We start from the raw sequence: 19,384 nt of genomic DNA, 5'->3' as shown, positions 1-19,384 counted from the left end.
CGTGCTAGCCCTTCAGCTTTGTCAACATTCCTCACCCACGTGCTGGACCTCGTGGCCAATCCGAAGGCCGCCAGCTCGCACGTTGATGCTGTGTACTCAAGGTAAGTTTTACTAACAATGTCGTAAGGTATGTTTTAGTTTAATCGCTAAACTATCTTAGATTAGTTTTTCCTGAATAAAACATTGTATGTGTTTGTGTGTGCATTCTTGCGTATTGCTAGAGCGTAACCTAACGACGTTCCTGACTCATGTGCAAGACTGGCTAGACCTGACGCCAATCCAAAGGCTCTCAGGTCGACGCCGACATACCTACGTATTTTTAACCGACTTCAAAAAAAGGAGGAGGTTCTCAATTCGTCGGGATATTTTTTTTTTTTATATTTTTTTTTATGTATGTTCACCGATAACTCCGCCGTTTATGAACCGATTTTGAAAATTCTTTTTTTGTTGTATTGGGTTGAGCTTCCAGGTGGTCCCATTTTTTTTTCAGAATTTTATCTCACCCCTAAGGGTGGGTAAAGGGGTAAAAACAGGGTATGAATTTCCATTTTGGACACATATTAACCGATTCTAATGAAATTAAGAACGTAAATATAGTTCTTATAACAATAAAATATGATGGTGACCTTGAGCTGATCTGATGATGGAAACGGAAGGCAGTCAAGGGAACTCCTCAACGGTATATAGCAACTACCTCGTGTTTAGGCTTGAATGATTCGTATTGATTAGTAGGACTTTTTGGTATCATTTGCATCTTACTTTTGATTAAAAATTATTGCAAATAAACTAAAAACTATAAAATAAAATAATAATTAAAAAAAATAAAAAACCGACTTAAAAAACCACTAAAATGTAAGTAATAATTTAAGGTTTACACAAATTATATGTGACAGTACAAATATACCTAAGCAGGAACTGTTCTTTTTTGAAGTTGGTGCCATATTTCTTCAGATTACTTTGTCACTGCACCAACATCAAAAAAGAACAGTTCCTGCTTAGGTATATTTGTACTGTCACATATATAATTTGTGTAAACCTTAAATTATTACTTACATTTTAGTGGTTTTTTGAAGTCGGATTTTTATTTTTAAATTTAAGATTTTAGGTTCCTGTAAACTTTGTGGCTAGCCATCTCTTGGCATAGCATAATGCGCAGCCGTTGACTGCAGTCAAGAGGCAAAATACATAGTTCGCAATTAATTAAATTATGTTTAATTTTTTCCTCAGAAAATGCATAAACTACATCCTACGCAACACGCTCGGCAAGATGTTGGGCGAGAAGGCTCAAGCGTCAGCCTGCAAGGAGATCATACAGATCGTGATCAAGCAGATGAACAGCATCGACTTCAACCCGGAAAACGCTAAGGATTGCAATCAGGTAGATCAATAATCATCAGTTTTGTATTAATTGCCGCAATAGCCGAGACGTTAAAAATAAATTCTACAGCTATCCCTGGGCATTACTTTTGTAAATTAACTTCCTTCCAATCGAATCCAACAAGTACCAGTACAACTCGATGTTATATTTTCATTGTATAGTAGGTTAGGTACGAACCACGTATTATGACTAATGCGGAAAAGACACTTGAAAAATGACAAAACCGTGCGACGCCATTGGTGCGCGCTATGCCGATCTGCTGCTATTGGTCTATTGCAGATAAACTCCAAATCCTCTGTTATGATTCGTTCAAAAATGGCCGCCATTAAATTCAACTTCTATTTTTTTTTTCTTTTTCAGGAAACTCTATTCAGCCAGCACCTGCTAGTCTGCGCGTTGACTCAAGCTGGTGAATTGGCGCTGCTACTGGGAACTTCTGTACAAAGCCTGCTGTCCGATAGCTCGCTCAACATGATCGATGCTATTTGTGCTGTAAGTGTATAATTATGATTAATGTTGTATTTTTACAACCATGTCCTTAGTAAATTATTTTTTCAATGCTCGGTTTCATTAGTGTTGTTCACAAAAGCATGATGTTCCATTTCTAAGTGTGTCGAATTCAACTTCCAAATGGTGCGGAAACCACAAGTGCAAGTGCATGTCAATAAATATTTCCAAACAAAACTGACTTCTACGCATCCGTTCCTCACGGCTTGACTAATAGTTGCGTGACAAGTTGTATTGACTACTTTACAAATCTGAGCCCTAAACCCTAGGTACTAGCACACCCGTGCCTAGCAGCCCGGCTGGCGGCTGCGCAGGCGCTGCGCGACGTGTGCGTGGCGTCGCCGGCGCATATCACGCCACTTTTAGACCGAACTAGCAATAATGAGCTATATTACCTGCGCTCTTATGTTTACTTCTTTAACAAAAGGCATTTCTTTTGATTGACTGCCCAACTCGCCGCCTCTTCAGAGCCGTTGCATGACCCGTAACTTTAATTTACATCTATACCCCAGGTACTAGCACACCCGTGCCTAGCGGCGCGGCTGGCGGCTGCGCAGGCTCTGCGCGACGTGTGCGTGGCGTCGCCGGCGCACATCACGCCGCTGCTGGACCGCTGCGCCGACGCACTGGACGCGCCTAACGCCACGCCGCATCATATTTCCGGTTAGTGGCAGAGATTTTAGATTTATTCTACAATTTTGAAAATTTATGGATAAGGAATTTTTCTTTTCGATAGAAACTTTGTTGGTGACGTTTTTTTTACTATGGAGAACGATTTTTTCCGGTAATTTCCAAAACTTTTAGAACAAAAGTTGTTCGGAATGACTCCCTGAGTCACCTCCTTTCGGCTTAGTTTACCCTTTTTGCAACACCCTGAATAGGAGTGAATTTTGCACTGCAGTCCGACATTATGTGTGTGACCTTTAAATGACTTTAAAATTCAGTCGTCTTTAAATCTATTGCTACATATATTGCATCCATCCTTTGACACATAAAGAAACTTATCATTGAAGATTTTTAAGACTGTAATGGCTTTCTGCAAGTGAGCGATGCCAAAGTTCTTATTTGTTTTTGACATAACAATAGTATAACTTTTTATTTTGTTTTCACAGGATACTCAGCAGCCCTAGCGGCTATACTAGGCGCGGTGCGATTATCGCCTTTGGGCGCGCCGCACGGTCGAGGCAAAATCGCCTTTAACGCGGCGGAGCAACTGCTAAGATCCGCTGGCCAGAGCAGCCGGCTCACGGCGGCTAGGACTAACGCTGGGTGGCTTATTGTCGGCGCTATTTGTACTCTGGGTAAGCATTTTATGTATACAGGTTACTTACAGTATTACGAAGTTAATTATTAATACTGTAAGTAACTTGCAATGATTTTTTTCAACTTAACTATTTTTTTAAATTCAAGATGTTTAAATTTTTGGCATGATTGAAAAAGTAATTTCAACCTAACCCTCTCATACAGTCGGTGCAGTATTAAGCATCTATCTACCCTGAAAGGTAGTTCAGTAAGATTCATTAATAGCTTAATATAACCTACTCTTGTTTAGGTCAATCTCGCAAACCGCCTATGTTTGAATGAATGAATATGCAGTTTGTGCGTTTAAAAATGTACAAAATAACCAATGAGGCTGATAGTACAACGCCCTCTGCGGATCCTGAAACGAAGACACATTTAAACAAATTAAACATTATGAAAAAAGTTCCACCTGCCTTTGACGTCCCATATGTCACTAGAACTTTTTCATTGCTCCTGAATGTATTACAGTGTGTTTCCATATACCACATCACTAATAACAGTTATGTATATTCCCAGGCACGCCCGTGGTGAAAGGTCTGCTGCCTCGCATGCTGTTGCTATGGAGGAACAGTTTCCCGAGATCCGCCAAAGAACTGGAGTCTGAGAAGGCTAGAGGAGACGCCTTCACTTGGCAGGTATGAATGTAAAAGAGTTTTTGTACATCAGATCTGTATATCTGTCGCAGGCATCTGGTTTAATCTCCTGTTTGATTGAACCGCTAGCCCGTTCATTGGATGACGCTACTCAGTTGAATGACTAAAGAACAACTCGTCAAGTGGTTGAATGTAACGTCCAACGTCTTGACTGAACGTTATTCAGCGAAGTCGTTAAATGGGATATAGTATAGCAACTTTGTAATGTCTGGTTAGGATGAACATGACCAGACAAGAGTCAACAAAAAGACTATGTTACAAAGCTCTCATCTCACAAATTAACTAAACAATAACAATAAACGTACCTTGATATTGTTGTTCATAATTATCCAGTTTCAGCACATTTTTTTCTTTGAAACTATCCGCCGGTGGTGTAATAATAGGTAAATCCATGTTGTCACACTATTTTAACATAAATAACGCACTTTAAAGCTAATTTATTTGCAAAAAATAACAATACAAGTGCTTTTTGTGTCAGCTGTTCGCTGTTAGACGCCATATTTGTTTTATTCACCACCTGACTGATTTTAAGTCCGCTAACTAGTTGGACGTTTTGTGACGCTTGTACAATCAACGTTCGGCCTAGTCATACAACTGAATAGCGTCATCCAATGAACGGGCTAGCGGTTCAATCAAACAGGAGATTAAACCAGATGCCTGCGACATATCTATGATGAAGTTTTTCCATATTATTTACAATACAATACACTTCTTTATTTGCACCAATAAGAAAAAAATAGAAAACAATAACAGTACAAACAGACGGCCTTATTGCTTATTAGCAATCTCTACCATCAACCTTATTTGCATTTCACTGGATTCCAAATTAAAACGTTTGATCCAATTTTCTTAACTATAAATTCAATTTGCGTAGAGTTTATAACCCAAACATAACCAGTGTCTTCAACTGCTGGGCATACGCCTCTACCAACCTACCAATAACACTAAAACCCAAATTCATATCGACACATTCTACACTCAACCCACAATTCTTTCACAGTTCATCCTAATTCTAACACATTCCTTAACTCTTCAGGTGACATTGGAAGGGCGTGCGGGGGCGTTAGCAGCTCTTCACAGTTTGTTAGTGCATTGCCCAACGTTGGCCAACAGTGAGGACACGGCCAAGCGACTCACTCAGCCGATAGAGGGCGCCATTGCTGTTCTTACTAAGTGAGTATTTTACATTCTGTGAATAAAGTAGGTAATACAAAGATCGCTGCCGCTTGAAAGGATTTGTATGAGTAAAGAGTAATTATAATGACGCTATTGACGCTGCATTATTGAGCTGCGTATTCAAACCCCGTACACCGTTACATCTTTAATCTTATGCCTCCTTTAATCTATGGTACTTATTATTTCAATGAATCTTTAAATAAGCCGCAGTTAGGCGCACAAAGGGCTCAGCAGCAATACTCCGCTTACAACCTTACACGTTCACACAGTGTCGGCGCCATAATCCGCAACTACGGAGGTTTACTCAAATCCCGCCGTGCTCTACTCCGGTTAAGTCTACTCCCTAACATTAATCTTTGCACCCTTAAAATATAAACCTTACGTCTTACAAACAAACCCAATTTCCCAGTGTCGGCGGCATAATCCGCAACTACGGCGGCGCGCTAAAAGCCCCGGCGGCCCTACTCCGGTTACGTCTCTACTGCGCGTGCAGCCTGCTGGGCGCCGCCGCCGCCGCCGCGCCGCTGCTGAGGCTGCTAGCGGCGGAGCTGGCAGCGGCGGCGGATACTGGCTCCGCTACTGTTGCCACTGGTTTGTTAATAGAAGTTTAATTTTTTACTACTGCTTGTGAAGAGGTTTCGTCTTTTTGGCAACCTGTAGCCCTTAGGCTACAGGTTGCCAAAAGCGCCATCACATTAGTGCGGTAGCAGCAACATAACCGCGCCACTCACATGACTTTTCATAGCAGACGGCAGTCTGTCGTGCGACCTAATGTAAAGGCGTCCTAATTAATGTAATAGTAATGGACAACATTTCAAAAAACGAATCTGCTATAAATCGTTAACCATTTCGAGATTTAGCTCTAAAGGCCACAAAAAAATGTCTTTGTATTTTTTTGATGTATCATTTTCGAGAAATTCAAAAAATAGTAAAAAAGTGCTGATGACGTCATGCTTCAGGTACGATGCATTTTGATGATCAAAGCCTATAGATTTAAAAACAAAGTAACTGTCACTTTAATTTTTGATTGACGTTGACGTTTTATCGTGACGTTGTTGTTTATTTGGGTCATTTTCATAAATTCTGTTATGACACGTTCTGACATTTTTTTAAATTTATCATATAAAATGGTTAGTACGTATTAAGAGATGACCTCTATATAATATGTCCCAGAGCATGACACCGCCTACACAGCTGAAAAATGCTTCTGCTTATTTTTTTTACATGATAAGTACCTACTTTGTATCATCAGAAATATCAATGTCATTTGAAAATGACCCATTTTTTGGTTGGCATGTAAACAAAGTTTAAATGTCACTTGTCAGTGTCATTTATGTTTTTTTCGAGACTAAGGCAAAAGACAAAAATAAAAATTTAGCGTAATATGTGACGTCACTTCCGGTTTTAAAATAATTAACTTTAAATTTAAAAATAACATTCAAAAATTAATGTATATACAAAATAAAAAAATACGGGTCCTCTAATTTTTTATAAACTTTCCGAATAGCTAATAAAAATATAGGGTAAAGAAAATGAAATGTTGTCCATTGTTATTTTTATCAATAACGTCTTCTCGGCAGGTCAATGAGCAACTTTAACTATGAAAGTTGCTCAGTATTACGGGTATATTGTCAATCCGGCAATCGGAACGACACTGTAAAATTCCGCCCCGTTTAAAGTAAACACCTACTGTGCTACCACAAAAAACTTTAAAGATAAAGATAAAGATAAAGAAACATTTATTCGACACATAGACAGCAACAACAACAAAAAGAAAAATACAGACTTAAAGAAAAGAAATACATATACAAAATAACAAGGTTAAACACTGCTTAAACGGCTTAAAAACTGTTTAGCAAGTGTTTAAAACGAAATTTGACAGATTTTGTAGGCGTTTGACAGCGCTAAACACCAGTTAAATACTGTCTAAGTTTTTGTGGTAAGGCCCCTACAGTTTTAGTAACCATTTATCTCTTTCAGGTATGCTGCGTCACGCCTTGCACCCCAGGGACACGATTCTTCTGGGAGAAGCCAGCTGGATATACGAGACAGACCACGCTGAGATTGAAGAACAGGTGATAATAATTACTACCTATACGTTAGTTACATTTAGAGTCTGACTAGTCAAAGCTGAACCCGTTTAATTTTATAGCGTATAAAGTGCCAAAAATTACATCATAGTGTTTGTTGACGTGATCTATGTATACCGATTTTTAAGAAAACTGAAAGCGTTTCGTTTTAATCTCTTATTAATTACAGTAATATAAATACGCTACTATGAATAATTTCTTATACCTACCACAGAAAAATCGCACCAAAAATCCACTAACCAGAAGCCCTCTTATTCCAGCTAATCTCACCCCTAAGTGCGTCTGGATCGGGTGCATTGGAACATGACCCTTGTGCCCTGTACCTAAGATCGGACGCACAGCCACTGGGCGTGGCCGTCGTGGACGCAGCCGTTACCCTCTTCCCATTGGTGTTCGCGAGAGCTGCGAATAAACACAGGTGATTATCAACCAATAGGATGGTAGTATGCATTCCCGTCAAGGCGAATTTATGAAAAGTGTGAACGGTAGAGCTATTAATACTCGTTCTTTGCTCCCTCTTATGGTATGGCCGCCGTTTTTATAGTGTTACTTTATTTGTCCGTGATATTGTAGTTTTAGATTTAAAGTAGCCAATCAACGCAAATGTATTATTTCTAGCAGAAGTAAATATACTAATTTCGTACCTTTTCCGCACCTGTCTATTCCGACATTCCGTGGTATAAGGCATTTTACATCAATGTACCTATAATTTATGCTTCTTTTTTTCTTCCTCAGACAACAAATGCTAGAGCATTTCGCCGAATGCATCAAGATGTCGAAGGGGTCCCGTCAAGAAGCCATTCAGATAAATGTGTACACAGCCTTATTGATGGCTTTGAAGACGTTGGCCGAGATAAAGCTCAGCCTCGGACAGGACAGTGTGAAGACTGTCGCTACGGAGATGATTATGGTAAGGTTTCTGGTAAAAAAATAGTAGTCACTCCAGATGTGGATCCCCCAAGTCAGTCAGTAATCATTCTTGCATATCTTTGCAGTTTTGGAGATATTACAAAACAGACATTTTAACACTCATGAGCTGACAACAACAACAAATTGTCTATAGCCGCGTATCAACCTGTCGTACACGTCGGCGAGGCATGCCTCGGGTTTGCTGTAATGTGATCCAATGCTCGGTTTGTATGGTCATCACAGAGGGTATTTTTATACAAACCGAGCAACCGAGAGTCACTAAACACTGAGGCATCCAGTTTTTTTGTACCTAATAACAAACGCTATTAATATTATCTGATCCACAGGCCGGCCTATCCTCCCCGAGCGTGTTAGTTCGCGCGGCGGCCGCGTCGTGCGCGGGGCGCCTCTGTCCGTGCGTCAGCGAGGCCGAGGCGCAAGCTCTGTGGGAGCGCATACTCAGAGCGCAGGCTGCTAAGGTAACTCACTATACGTAGCAACACTAGCACTATAAGGCTCTATACACAGTGTCATCATAGTGTTAGTTCGCGCGGCGGCCGCGTCGTGCGCGGGGCGCCTCTGTCCGTGCGTCAGCGAGGCCGAGGCGCAAGCTCTGTGGGAGCGCATACTCAGAGCGCAGGCTGCTAACTATACGTAGCAACACTAGCAATATAAGCCACCACTTTCTCACCTTTATAGGTACACAAAACTGTGAATCGTCGCATCGCATTTTGTGGCTGTCACGTCCTTTTGTATTCAAACCCTCACAAATGTGTGTACTAACAGCGTGTGATTAAATGTTACATCACATCAAACTGCCATTTAACCCCAACTACTCTACCTTGTCCTAAAGCTATCTTTATCTACAGGGTGCATCCAGAGCGGGTCACATGGCGGCCTTAGGAGCGGTGGCGCGCGCGCGGGGCACGGTCACCGCGGCCGCGCTCACGCAGCTCAAGCGGGCCAGCGGCGACGCCACGCAGCAGCTGCAGGTGACACTAGTTCGCGGCACCCTGTATAGCACACTATAGTAGAGCACACTAGGTGTATCATATGGTGTGGTGTATCATGTACAACAACATGGCGGATGTTAGGCATGTTGAACGACCAGCAACAGAGGAGCGGCATTGCGAGCAGCGTTGGCGTCGCGCAGTTTTGAAAATCTGCACTTTCTCAAGCTCATTGCTCTAGTTGCGTGGATTCTAGCGTCAAATCGCCAATATATGAGAGTTGTCGACCCTCCAATAACCTATCAGTGCCGCAATAGCGAATGAGTTACGTAGCTCGCATTAATGAAAAAGAATATTATCTATCACTACGTACTGGCTTTCATCATCATCATCATTAGCCTATAGCAGTCCACTGCTGGACGTAGGCCTCTCCCAAAGCACGCCACTGGATGGGATCTTTAGCTTTCTCGTACTGGCTTTACTCGGTAAAAAAGCAAAAACCATAAGAAAATACCTTCACAATCTAACATAAACATAACCTAACCCTTCATCCAGGTGTGGTCCCTCCACGCGCTGTGCGTGATAGTGGACACTACGGGCGGCATGTTCCGCGCGCACGTCGACTCTACGCTCAGTCTCGCCATGAATCTGCTGCTGAACTCTACGCCGCTTTATGAGGAGTTGCATAGGTGAGAGAAAACACAGATATCGTGTATTCTTTTATCTCAGATACTAAATTGACTAGACACTTTCCGAGATAAAATAAAATACTTGTTTATTAATTACTAAGATATTCCCGACAGCTGAAGCGAAATATGTTTGAAATGGTTTCTGTGGGATTTATCGGGTGAAAATAGCCCAAAATTTCATAATCCGTACCTCACATTTAGAAATCGATTATAGTTTCTGTGACGCCTTAATCTTTTACGTATTTGTCCCAAATGAAAATTATGAATAAGATTGACATAAATATGTACACACAGCCGCATTTATAACATAAGTATGGAATTAATTCTTACAGGTGCATCGGTCGCCTGTTATCTGCACTGATGACTGTGGTCGGCCCCGAATTGCAGGGTAATTAGCATTAATTTCACATACAATATACTCCTTCTATCCTTACCGTCAGAGGCCACCTCTTTCTGCTCCTTTAACTTGGACTGAAAAGGTATCATGTTCGAATTCCTGTATAAAAATAATCCTATGACACTAATATAGTGGCTTTCTAATATCGAAAGTCGCCAAATAAGTCGTTCCCAAGTTTTCTATTGCTGAAATAATTTTCAAAATTTGTCTGCAGTCGAGACCTTATATTTTTTATATTTTAATTATAATGTTTCCCCCCCAGGCAGCGCCATGTCGATGCTGGGCCGCTTCTCGTGCGCGTGCGCCGTGCTGCGAGCATGCGGCGGCGCCGGCGCGCGCTCCGAGGCGCTGGGCTGTCTGCAGCAGCTGCACCTGTTCACCGACCGCCGCCAGCCGCCCGCGCGCCCCGTGAGTGTCTGTGTGTCTGTAGGTAGAGCCGTGTGCGGCGGCGCCGGCGCGCGCTCCGAGGCGCTGGGCTGTCTGCAGCAGCTGCACCTGTTCACCGACCGCCGCCAGCCGCCCGCGCGCCCCGTGAGTGTCTGTGTGTCTGTAGGTAGAGCCGTGTGCGGCGGCGCCGGCGCGCGCTCCGAGGCGCTGGGCTGTCTGCAGCAGCTGCACCTGTTCACCGACCGCCGCCAGCCGCCCGCGCGCCCCGTGAGTGTCTGTGTGTCTGTAGGTAGAGCCGCAGTAGAGCACCAGCAGTAGTAGAGCAACCTATACAGGGTGTTGCAAAAAGGGTATACTAAGCTGAAAAGGGGTGACTCAGGGGGTCATTCTGCATAACTTTTGTTCTGTATACTGTATAGTAGTCCACTGTTGGAGCCTCTTACAAAACCCGCCACTGTTGTAGGTATAATCTATGGCTTTCATTACACACTACGTAGCCGCAGTCTCAAGCTCGGTTACCGGAAAGTACAAAAATAAAATCCTCTTTATTTTTATATAATCCAGCAAACACTAACAAACCCTTCTATGTATTGCAGGAAGACCTAGGCAGCAGTGACCTGGTGGTACGTCGCGCGGCGCTCAGCTACATCCGACAGATGTCGCAGAAGGAGGCCAAGGAGATACTGCAGATCACACCTGATCCTAACGCCACTTTGAATCCTTACCGAGGTGAGTTTAGATACTAACATCGTATATCCATGCTAAAATAATAATAATTGACATAGCTCTTGATATACCTACTGCAAGCTACGAGTATTATGACAGCGGAACAGTCATGTCTGCTGAAGAACCAAAAATGTGTTCTTGAATGGAGGCCGCAAACAGGTAAACGGCGCCGCAGTCAAAGAAGACACTAGGGGCCACTTGCACCAACATATTAAATCTAGATTTAGTGTTAAATCTCGATTTAGTGTCAAATTTTATATGGACTGACGTTTCTTAAATCGAGATTTCACACTAAATCTAGATTTAATATGTTTCTGCAAGTGGCCCTAGGTCACTAGTGAGGATGAGAAATAAATGGACAGAATGTTGCTATGCGTATGTCTAGCAGTGGACGATTACAAAGTGATCATTACAATAATTGTGATGGTGTGACTCTGGATTCTGGCGGTTATTTTAAATAACTTTTGTTAAAAGAGTTAGGACAATTTGCAAAATAAATAACTTACAAACTTTGATGGTTATGAAGAGAAGGTTTTTTCATTAACGCCTTAGAGCATAAACGAATAGACCATCATTATGATAACATAATGTATTTATTTACCCATACTACTTGTGTGATAACATTTTATGACAAATCCATCCGTTTGCATTCTCCACGTTTGAGCTATAGAAACAATGGTTTTATCAATGATAAGTACCTACTTAAATATTGTAAAAAGATAAGAACAATATAGAAATAGATATAGATACTTAATTAATAATAGGCGGTATTTTTGTGTTGTTGCGGAATCTATTAAGGTTTGCGTTAGTCATGCGTTATTATGATTAATAAGAGGATTTTCTACCTTATAATGTTATAGTGAGTGTGACTATCACCGATTAAATACTACCGATTTGATGTGATTCGTAATTTCGTATTTATTCTCAGCGGCTCGTTGGTCTAGGGGTATGATTCTCGCTTTGGGTGCGAGAGGTCCCGGGTTCAAATCCCGGACGAGCCCAACTTTTTATGTTTTTATTTTTATCAAATACGTTTATACCATGATTAACATACATATTTTATTTATTTTCATTATATTACTAATTATCTTTATAATTTTAGCTACTCTCTGATACTTGTTACGAAAAATGTTGATGCTAAGTATTTGACGGAATGCAAACGAAGCCTCACACACAACTGGTTTTTAAAACAAACAAGAGCCTTTCACTAACATGATTTCGATGACGTAGCATCGAGGTCATTGGCAGTCAATGACCCGATGACTAAATTCAGCAAGTTACTCAGCTGGCTCGTTGGTCTAGGGGTATGATTTTCGCTTAGGGTGCGAGAGGTCCCGGGTTCAAATCCCGGACGAGCCCAAATCCTTTTTGCATTTTTATTGTTTTACTTTTCTACTGAATTTAGTTCTAAAAGGTTTTAACTTATAATAATTTATCAGATTTTTAAAATTCAGAATTAATCAGGCATAAATTTTTCTTTCTTTACCTTATCTTTAAAATGGAAAAAATTATCAAATACATACAGTCATTCATGCGTTGCGGTGTAGGTAAATGTTAATTTGCCTACTTTTCTCCCGTATGGTGTGTATGGATATGGACTACTAGTTTATATTACCGTCCTTCGATTACAATGGACATCCGAGAATAAATAGCTGTGTTTAAACAAATACTGTTCCGGTCGGGACCGAACGCGAGACCATTGACACAGCAGACAAAGTTATTAACTACTGCGCCATACGGTATACGGTTGTTAATACACTCACGAGCAAAGAAACAGTTCCATTCACAAAAATCCTAAATTAAACGGCCTCAATTTTTTAAAACATTTAGGGCTGATTTTTCATCAGTCAGATAAGTGTTATCTAATGAATAAAATTGTTGCTGTCACTGTCTAATACAAACATTCAGACGTGACAGCATCAGAATTATTCCCCAGATAACTTTTATCTGGCTATTGAAATATCAGCCCTTAATAGGTAATTTGAATAAAATTTTCAGGCTTTTAGTTGCTAATATTCTGGTGACCTTTTAAATATACCTGAATTTTTCAGACGGCGTCAAAGCTAGGCTAGCTAAGTTTTCCGCTCTCATATTATAAAATAACAGGTTTCTGTATATTTATCATTTTACTCAAAGGAGTTGTAGATGTAACTACCCTTCACCATAATCATCATCATCAGCCAGACGTAGGGCTCTTCCAAGGCCCAATACCTAGCCACTACCGACTACTTGTCTAAGGTCGTCGGTCCTTCGGCCTGTAGTTAATATAATTCATAACACTTATAACCAATTAGCAACTTAGGAACCGAACTAAAAAACACAACCTACCACTAAACGAAACCTCTCAATTCCAGGCGTAATCCTAACCGAAGCGGGTCTCCTGGCCGCCCTATTCGCGTACCTAGACATGGAGCGCGACGAGGCGGCGCTGTCCTACACGCGGGACACGCTCACGTGCTGCCTGCTCGCGCCCAGCATCAGGGACTGGCTCATGCTGGCCAAGCGCGTGCTCACCATCAAGCTAGGTGAGAGCATCCCACACAGTATATAGATAGTAGTCTAGACATGGAGCGCGACGGGGCGGCGCTGTCCTACACGCGGGACACGCTCACGTGCTGCCTGCTCGCGCCCAGCATCAGGGCCTGGCTCATGCTGGCCAAGCGCGTGCTCACCATCAAGCTAGGTGAGAGCATCCTGTATAGTGCGAACTTCGGCCAACCATCCCTCATACCACCACCATGTTGGTGAATAGCTGTCATCACGGTGAAAAACTATACAATACCTCTAGTGTATGTCGTCGACACGCCAGTTTTTCGTTGCTCAATTTATGCCGGCTGCAAAGTGTGCAGGTTGGAATTTCATCTGTGAATTTCTTGAGTGCAGACCAATGTGAGCGACGTACTCAGAAACTTGAATTATAGGACCTTAACACGGCAATGGGTACATCCTTACTAATATTATAAATACGATAGTAACTGTGTCTGTTTGTCTGTCTGTCTATCTGTCTGTCTGTCTGTTACTCTTTCACGCCAAAACTACTGAACGAATTTGGATGATATTTGGTATACATCCGGTCTAGACCCTGGAAAAGAACATAGGCTACTTTTTATCCCGGAATTCCCACGGGAAAACTTTTTAAGGCGAAGCGAAGCTCGCGGGAACAGCTAGTAATTTATAAAATTCCACCATTTTATAGTTTTACTAACTACCTATATAACGACAAATAAAATACCTAACGCCTACTTCATTTTTGTAGAAGACAACTCCAGCCAAGGCGACGACATAGACGACGACGACGACCAGGTGCAGTTCCACGCCGACGACACCTCCACACACCCGCCGGTACAGTCGCGCTGGAGCACCCGGGTGAGATAGAGTAACTGTCTTATGTCTATTCGTACGCCGATACAGTCGTTAACATCATGATCATTTAGCCAACTGATAACCGATGAATGATGGATATTGGTCTCTTCCAATGAGCGCAACAACAGTCTGTCATAAACATAGAAGGACGAAGACTCGTGTGTATACTTGTATAGTGTATACTCAGTGTTGATAGACGATGAGAAACTATTTGCAGGAATGTATCACTGTCTACCCTTCGCGCGCCATTCATTCTTATTACGAGGTGTGAGGGTTTATGTGCCCTAATATCTCCTCTATAACCATCACACCTTCCCCTAAACAATTTTTTATGTATACTTAATTAACACAGGCTATTCTATAGCCTAGCTATGAGAGCAGACTCTACGGCATCACTCTACGATTTCTCCATCCAAGTCCTAGACATTAGAATTATGATTGTTAACACTTTCCAACTTTTTTTCCTTTAATAAATATTATTAGTATGTATTACTCTTTCCAGGTATTCGCGATGGAGTGCGTCCAGAAGATAATGACGATGTGTGAGGCGTCGGGCGAGCCCGCGCACTTCGACCTCGTCAAGGCCAAGGAGAAGCTCGCCACTAATCCTGAAGGTATGTATAATATATAGGTACATAGCTCGTTTATGTGTATTTTGTAAAATTCTTCTTGTGCTAGAATTTATTAGTGTTATTTAGGAACCGTAAGTGCGACTGGCACTTGTTTAGTTTTTTTTTCCGGAGAATCCAGGTATTATTTTTGTATCATGAAACCCAGAAATAACGATGCTTATTAGTAATTTTCATTTCTAACCATAGGATTTCCACTTGACAACAAAACTGAAAATAAATAATCTAATTTAAAATTAATTCTATGTAGCATGACACTCAGAAATTAAGTCGTTTTCTACTGATAAAATCCAGATCCAGAGAAATTCCGACTAAAACATCTCTGTAATTTTAAATGCTAGCTATGATTTTATTTCTTTATATAACACTCAATTAATAGCACTATTTACCCCAACCAGGCGACTACCTATCCCTCCATCTATCTGACCTGGTGCGCATGGCTTTTGTCGGCGCTACTGGCGAGGCCGACGCGCTGCGCCTCAGCGGGCTCAAGACTCTGCAGATGATCATACAGCTGTTCGCCAGGGCGCCCGAGCCCGACTTCCACGGACATTTGCTGCTGGAGCAATATCAGGCGCAGGTGAGGGGAATAAGGTTCAATTTTGATTGTGGTTAGGTTAGGTTAGGTTCTACGCGGTGGCAACAGCTGCTGTGAGACCAATATCAGGCGTAAGTTAGTGGAATTATGTTTGATTTAGATTGTACATTGTGTTGTTGGTGAGCCTCAGAAGGTTCAAGACTCTGCAGATGATCATACAGCTGTTCGCAAGAGCGCCCGAGCCCGACTTCCACGGACATCTGCTGCTGGAGCAATATCAGGCGCAGGTCAGTGGGATAAGGTTTCATTTAGCTTGTACACTGTGTTATTAGTGAGCCTTCAAGACGCTGCACATGATCATACAACAATATCAGGCGCAGGTCAGTGGGATAAGGTTCCATTTAGCTTGTACATAGTGTTATTGGTAAGCCTCAGCGGGCTCAAGACTCTGCAGATGATCATGCAGCTGTTCGCCAGAGCGCCCGAGCCCGACTTCCACGGACACCTGCTGCTCGAGCAATATCAGGCGCAGGTCGGTGGGATAAGGTTCCATTTAGCTTGTACGGTCAGCTGCATAAGTAGCTATACAGTATACACTTCCGTGCCTTGTCAAACTGATGAGCCGTCAATGTTTCAATGAATGGATAGGCGGTTTCAGATTGACAAGGTGTCAAAGTGTATAGCTTCTTATGCAGCTGACTGTACATTATGTTGTTGGTGAGCCTCAGAAGGCTCAAGACTCTGCAGATGATCATGCAGCTGTTCGCCAGAGTGCCCGAGCCCGACTTCCACGGACACCTGCTGCTGGAGCAATATCAGGCGCAGGTCAGTGGGATAAGGTTTAATTTTGATTGCGGTTAGGTGAGGTTGGGTTGCTGTTAGGGCAATATCAGGCGCAGGTGTGTGCAGGTTCCATTTAGCTTGTACATTGTGTTGTTGGTGAGCCTCAGCGGGCTCAAGACTCTGCAGATGATCATACAGCTGTTCGCGAGGGCACCCGAGCCCGACTTCCACGGACACCTGCTGCTGGAGCAATATCAGGCGCAGGTGAGGGGAATAAGGTTTAATTTTGATTGTGGTTAGGTGAGGTTGGGTTCTACATGGTGGCAACAGCTGCTGTGAGACCAATATCAGGCGTAAGTTAGTCGAATTATGTTTGAATTAGCTTGTTCATTGTATTGTTGGTGAGCCTCAGCGGGCTCAAGACTCTGCAGATGATCATACAGCTGTTCGCGAGGGCACCCGAGCCCGACTTCCACGGACATTTGCTGCTGGAGCAATATCAGGCGCAGGTGAGGGGAATAAGGTTCCATTTTCATTGTGATTAGGTTAGGTTTCAAGTGGTTGAAGCAGCAAGTGTTGTTGGGGCAATATCAAGCGCAGGTCAGTGGGATAAGGATCCATTTAGCTTGTACATTGTGTTGTTGGTGAGCCTCAGAAGGCCTCAAGACTCTGCAGATGATCATACAGCTGATCGCCAGAGCACCCGAGCCCGACTGCCGCGGTCACCTGCTGCTGGAGCAATATCAGGCGCAGGTGAGGGGGATAAGGTTCAATTTTGCTTGTACGGTCCGCCGCATAAGTAGCTATACAGTATACACTTCCGTGCCTTGTCAAACTGATGACCCGTCCATGTTTCAATGAATGGATAGGCGGTTTCAGATTGACAAGGTATCCAGTGTATAGCTTTTCATGCAGCTGACTGTACATTGTGTTGTTGGTGAGTCTCAGAAGGTTCAAGACGCTGCAGATGATCATACAGCTGTTCGCTAGAGCACCCGAGCCCGACTTCCACGGACATTTGCTGCTGGAGCAATATCAGGCGCAGGTGAGGGGAATAAGGTTCCATTTAGCGTGTACATTGTGTTATTAGTGAGCCTCAGCGGGCTCAAGACGCTGCAGATGATCATACAGCTGTTCGCTAGAGCACCCGAGCCCGACTTCCACGGACATTTGCTGCTGGAGCAATATCAGGCGCAGGTCAGTGGGAATAAGGTTCAATTTTGATTGTGGTTAGGTGAGGTTGGGTTCCAGGCGGCAACAGCTGCTGTGAGACCAATATCAGGCGTAAGTTAGTCGAATTATGTTTGATTTAGACTGTACATTGTGTTGTTGGTGAGCCTCAGAAGGTTCAAGACTCTGCAGATGATCATACAGCTGTTCGCGAGGGCACCCGAGCCCGACTTCCACGGGCACCTGCTGCTGGAGCAATATCAGGCGCAGGTGAGGGGATAAGGTTTCTATTGACGACGCCATATTTTGAGGCTTATGACAGTTTAAGAAGAAAACCATATTTACGTTACTTTCTTTTGATATTTCACATTTAAAGCTAATTCTAAAAAACCTCTAGGTACATAAGCTATACCCAGCAACATCCGTTATAGTTTAATTTTGATTATACTTTGCGATACGGTTTGGTTGAAAGGTTATAAAGCTGAGCTCATTGGGTATCTGTTGTTAGAGAAGTAGGTACCAGGCACAAGTCATAATTGCAAGGGAAAATTAGCAGTAGGAGTGCTCTAGTGCAAATTCCGCTATAGACGAAAGCAAAAGAGCTCGATTTATTGCAACAGTGCAACGCAACCAACGTGACAACATAAATGATGAGTAGTTTGTAAAAATTTACGTTCATCAGAAAAAAAATATCTATGCATACGATGAATAAAAACATTTGACTTTGATGATGGAACTACTTAATCAATCAACTTTCTTACTCGTTTTGGCTTTCTAGGGCGGAAATTTAAACATTGTTTACGGTGATATAATAGTTCAATTCTTTCTTCTCTAGGTGGGTGCGGCGCTACGGCCGGCGTTCTCCGGCGACACGGCATCCCACGTGACGGCGGCGGCGTGCGATGTTTGTTCAGCGTGGATTGGATGCGGGGTCGCGAGGGATATTAATGATTTGAGACGGTAAGGACATTGATATACTCAAACTCGTCATGTCCGTTCCTCCCATAATCAACTATTAGCATTGCCCTCCTTCCATTGTTTCATGTCTGATTCTTACGATGTCACCTCTGTTCGCCTATGGAAAAATCCCCCCGAGAACATTAAAAAAGCTCCTTCTCACAATATCTTCAAGCGCCTAACTCGCGCTCATAATTTTAGCAACTTGGTTAAATGGGGTACTAACCCCATTTTTCATTAAAATGCATTGTCATGGAAAACGTTTTACATAAATACTAGTGACAGTAAAAAGTGTTTATAAGTATGTAAACTACCATATAAAACCATTCTATGAACCATTATTCTCATCTACAGGGTGCACCAACTGCTAGTATCCAGTCTGGTGAAGTTGAATACCAAGGGGAACACGACGCTCATCTACAACGAGAGCATGGCCACGCTGGAGAAACTATCTATATTGAAGGCTTGGGCTGAGGTGAGAGCCATCATTTTGAACATATTTTTACATAACGATAAAATTATTCAAAATATAAAAATTAGAATAAGCGATATTGCAGCTTATCCGACTAGTTCGCTTGTGCAAAATTAAACTGTAAGGGGCTCCGCTGCGTCGGGCGGACACCCGGATGGAGCAAATGGCCGTCGCGAAGCCGTTTGTGTGTTTTTTAGCCGCCAACATAAAAAAACAGCCCCACGACGGCCATTATTATGTCCTCTTGCATCAATGAATTACTACAGTCTTATACTCAAATTCATAGATAGTATTTTAAATTTACAACC

General features: G+C 42.5%; 1 protein-coding gene and 2 non-coding genes across 3 annotated transcripts in view; all 3 read left to right on the top strand.

The window, feature by feature from the left end:
• The window catches only part of LOC105383417 (HEAT repeat-containing protein 5B), a 43,759-nt gene that overhangs the window by 6,177 nt on the left and 18,198 nt on the right, over nucleotides 1–19,384 (top strand). The window contains exons 9-30 of the mRNA XM_048622047.1: nucleotides 1,228–1,378; nucleotides 1,739–1,870; nucleotides 2,398–2,548; nucleotides 2,998–3,186; nucleotides 3,704–3,822; nucleotides 4,877–5,013; nucleotides 5,426–5,607; nucleotides 6,997–7,091; nucleotides 7,367–7,524; nucleotides 7,842–8,016; nucleotides 8,363–8,494; nucleotides 8,885–9,007; nucleotides 9,521–9,654; nucleotides 9,987–10,042; nucleotides 10,314–10,471; nucleotides 11,035–11,167; nucleotides 13,519–13,689; nucleotides 14,421–14,530; nucleotides 15,030–15,141; nucleotides 15,555–15,736; nucleotides 18,483–18,607; nucleotides 18,959–19,079. Coding sequence (XP_048478004.1) covers nucleotides 1,228–1,378; nucleotides 1,739–1,870; nucleotides 2,398–2,548; nucleotides 2,998–3,186; nucleotides 3,704–3,822; nucleotides 4,877–5,013; nucleotides 5,426–5,607; nucleotides 6,997–7,091; nucleotides 7,367–7,524; nucleotides 7,842–8,016; nucleotides 8,363–8,494; nucleotides 8,885–9,007; nucleotides 9,521–9,654; nucleotides 9,987–10,042; nucleotides 10,314–10,471; nucleotides 11,035–11,167; nucleotides 13,519–13,689; nucleotides 14,421–14,530; nucleotides 15,030–15,141; nucleotides 15,555–15,736; nucleotides 18,483–18,607; nucleotides 18,959–19,079 — 3,046 coding nt within the window. The remainder of the gene's footprint in view (nucleotides 1–1,227; nucleotides 1,379–1,738; nucleotides 1,871–2,397; nucleotides 2,549–2,997; nucleotides 3,187–3,703; nucleotides 3,823–4,876; nucleotides 5,014–5,425; nucleotides 5,608–6,996; nucleotides 7,092–7,366; nucleotides 7,525–7,841; nucleotides 8,017–8,362; nucleotides 8,495–8,884; nucleotides 9,008–9,520; nucleotides 9,655–9,986; nucleotides 10,043–10,313; nucleotides 10,472–11,034; nucleotides 11,168–13,518; nucleotides 13,690–14,420; nucleotides 14,531–15,029; nucleotides 15,142–15,554; nucleotides 15,737–18,482; nucleotides 18,608–18,958; nucleotides 19,080–19,384) is intronic.
• On the top strand, nucleotides 12,094–12,165 carry Trnap-ugg. The gene has a single exon. It is a non-coding gene; the product is annotated as a tRNA-Pro (tRNA).
• On the top strand, nucleotides 12,452–12,523 carry Trnap-agg. Its single transcript has one exon. It is a non-coding gene; the product is annotated as a tRNA-Pro (tRNA).

The sequence above is a fragment of the Plutella xylostella genome, chromosome 7 (genome assembly GCF_932276165.1).
Source record: "Plutella xylostella chromosome 7, ilPluXylo3.1, whole genome shotgun sequence".
Taxonomy (NCBI): Eukaryota; Metazoa; Arthropoda; class Insecta; order Lepidoptera; family Plutellidae; genus Plutella; species Plutella xylostella.
The sequence above is the reverse complement of the archived record's forward strand: the minus strand, read 5'-3'. Positions and strand labels throughout refer to the sequence as shown.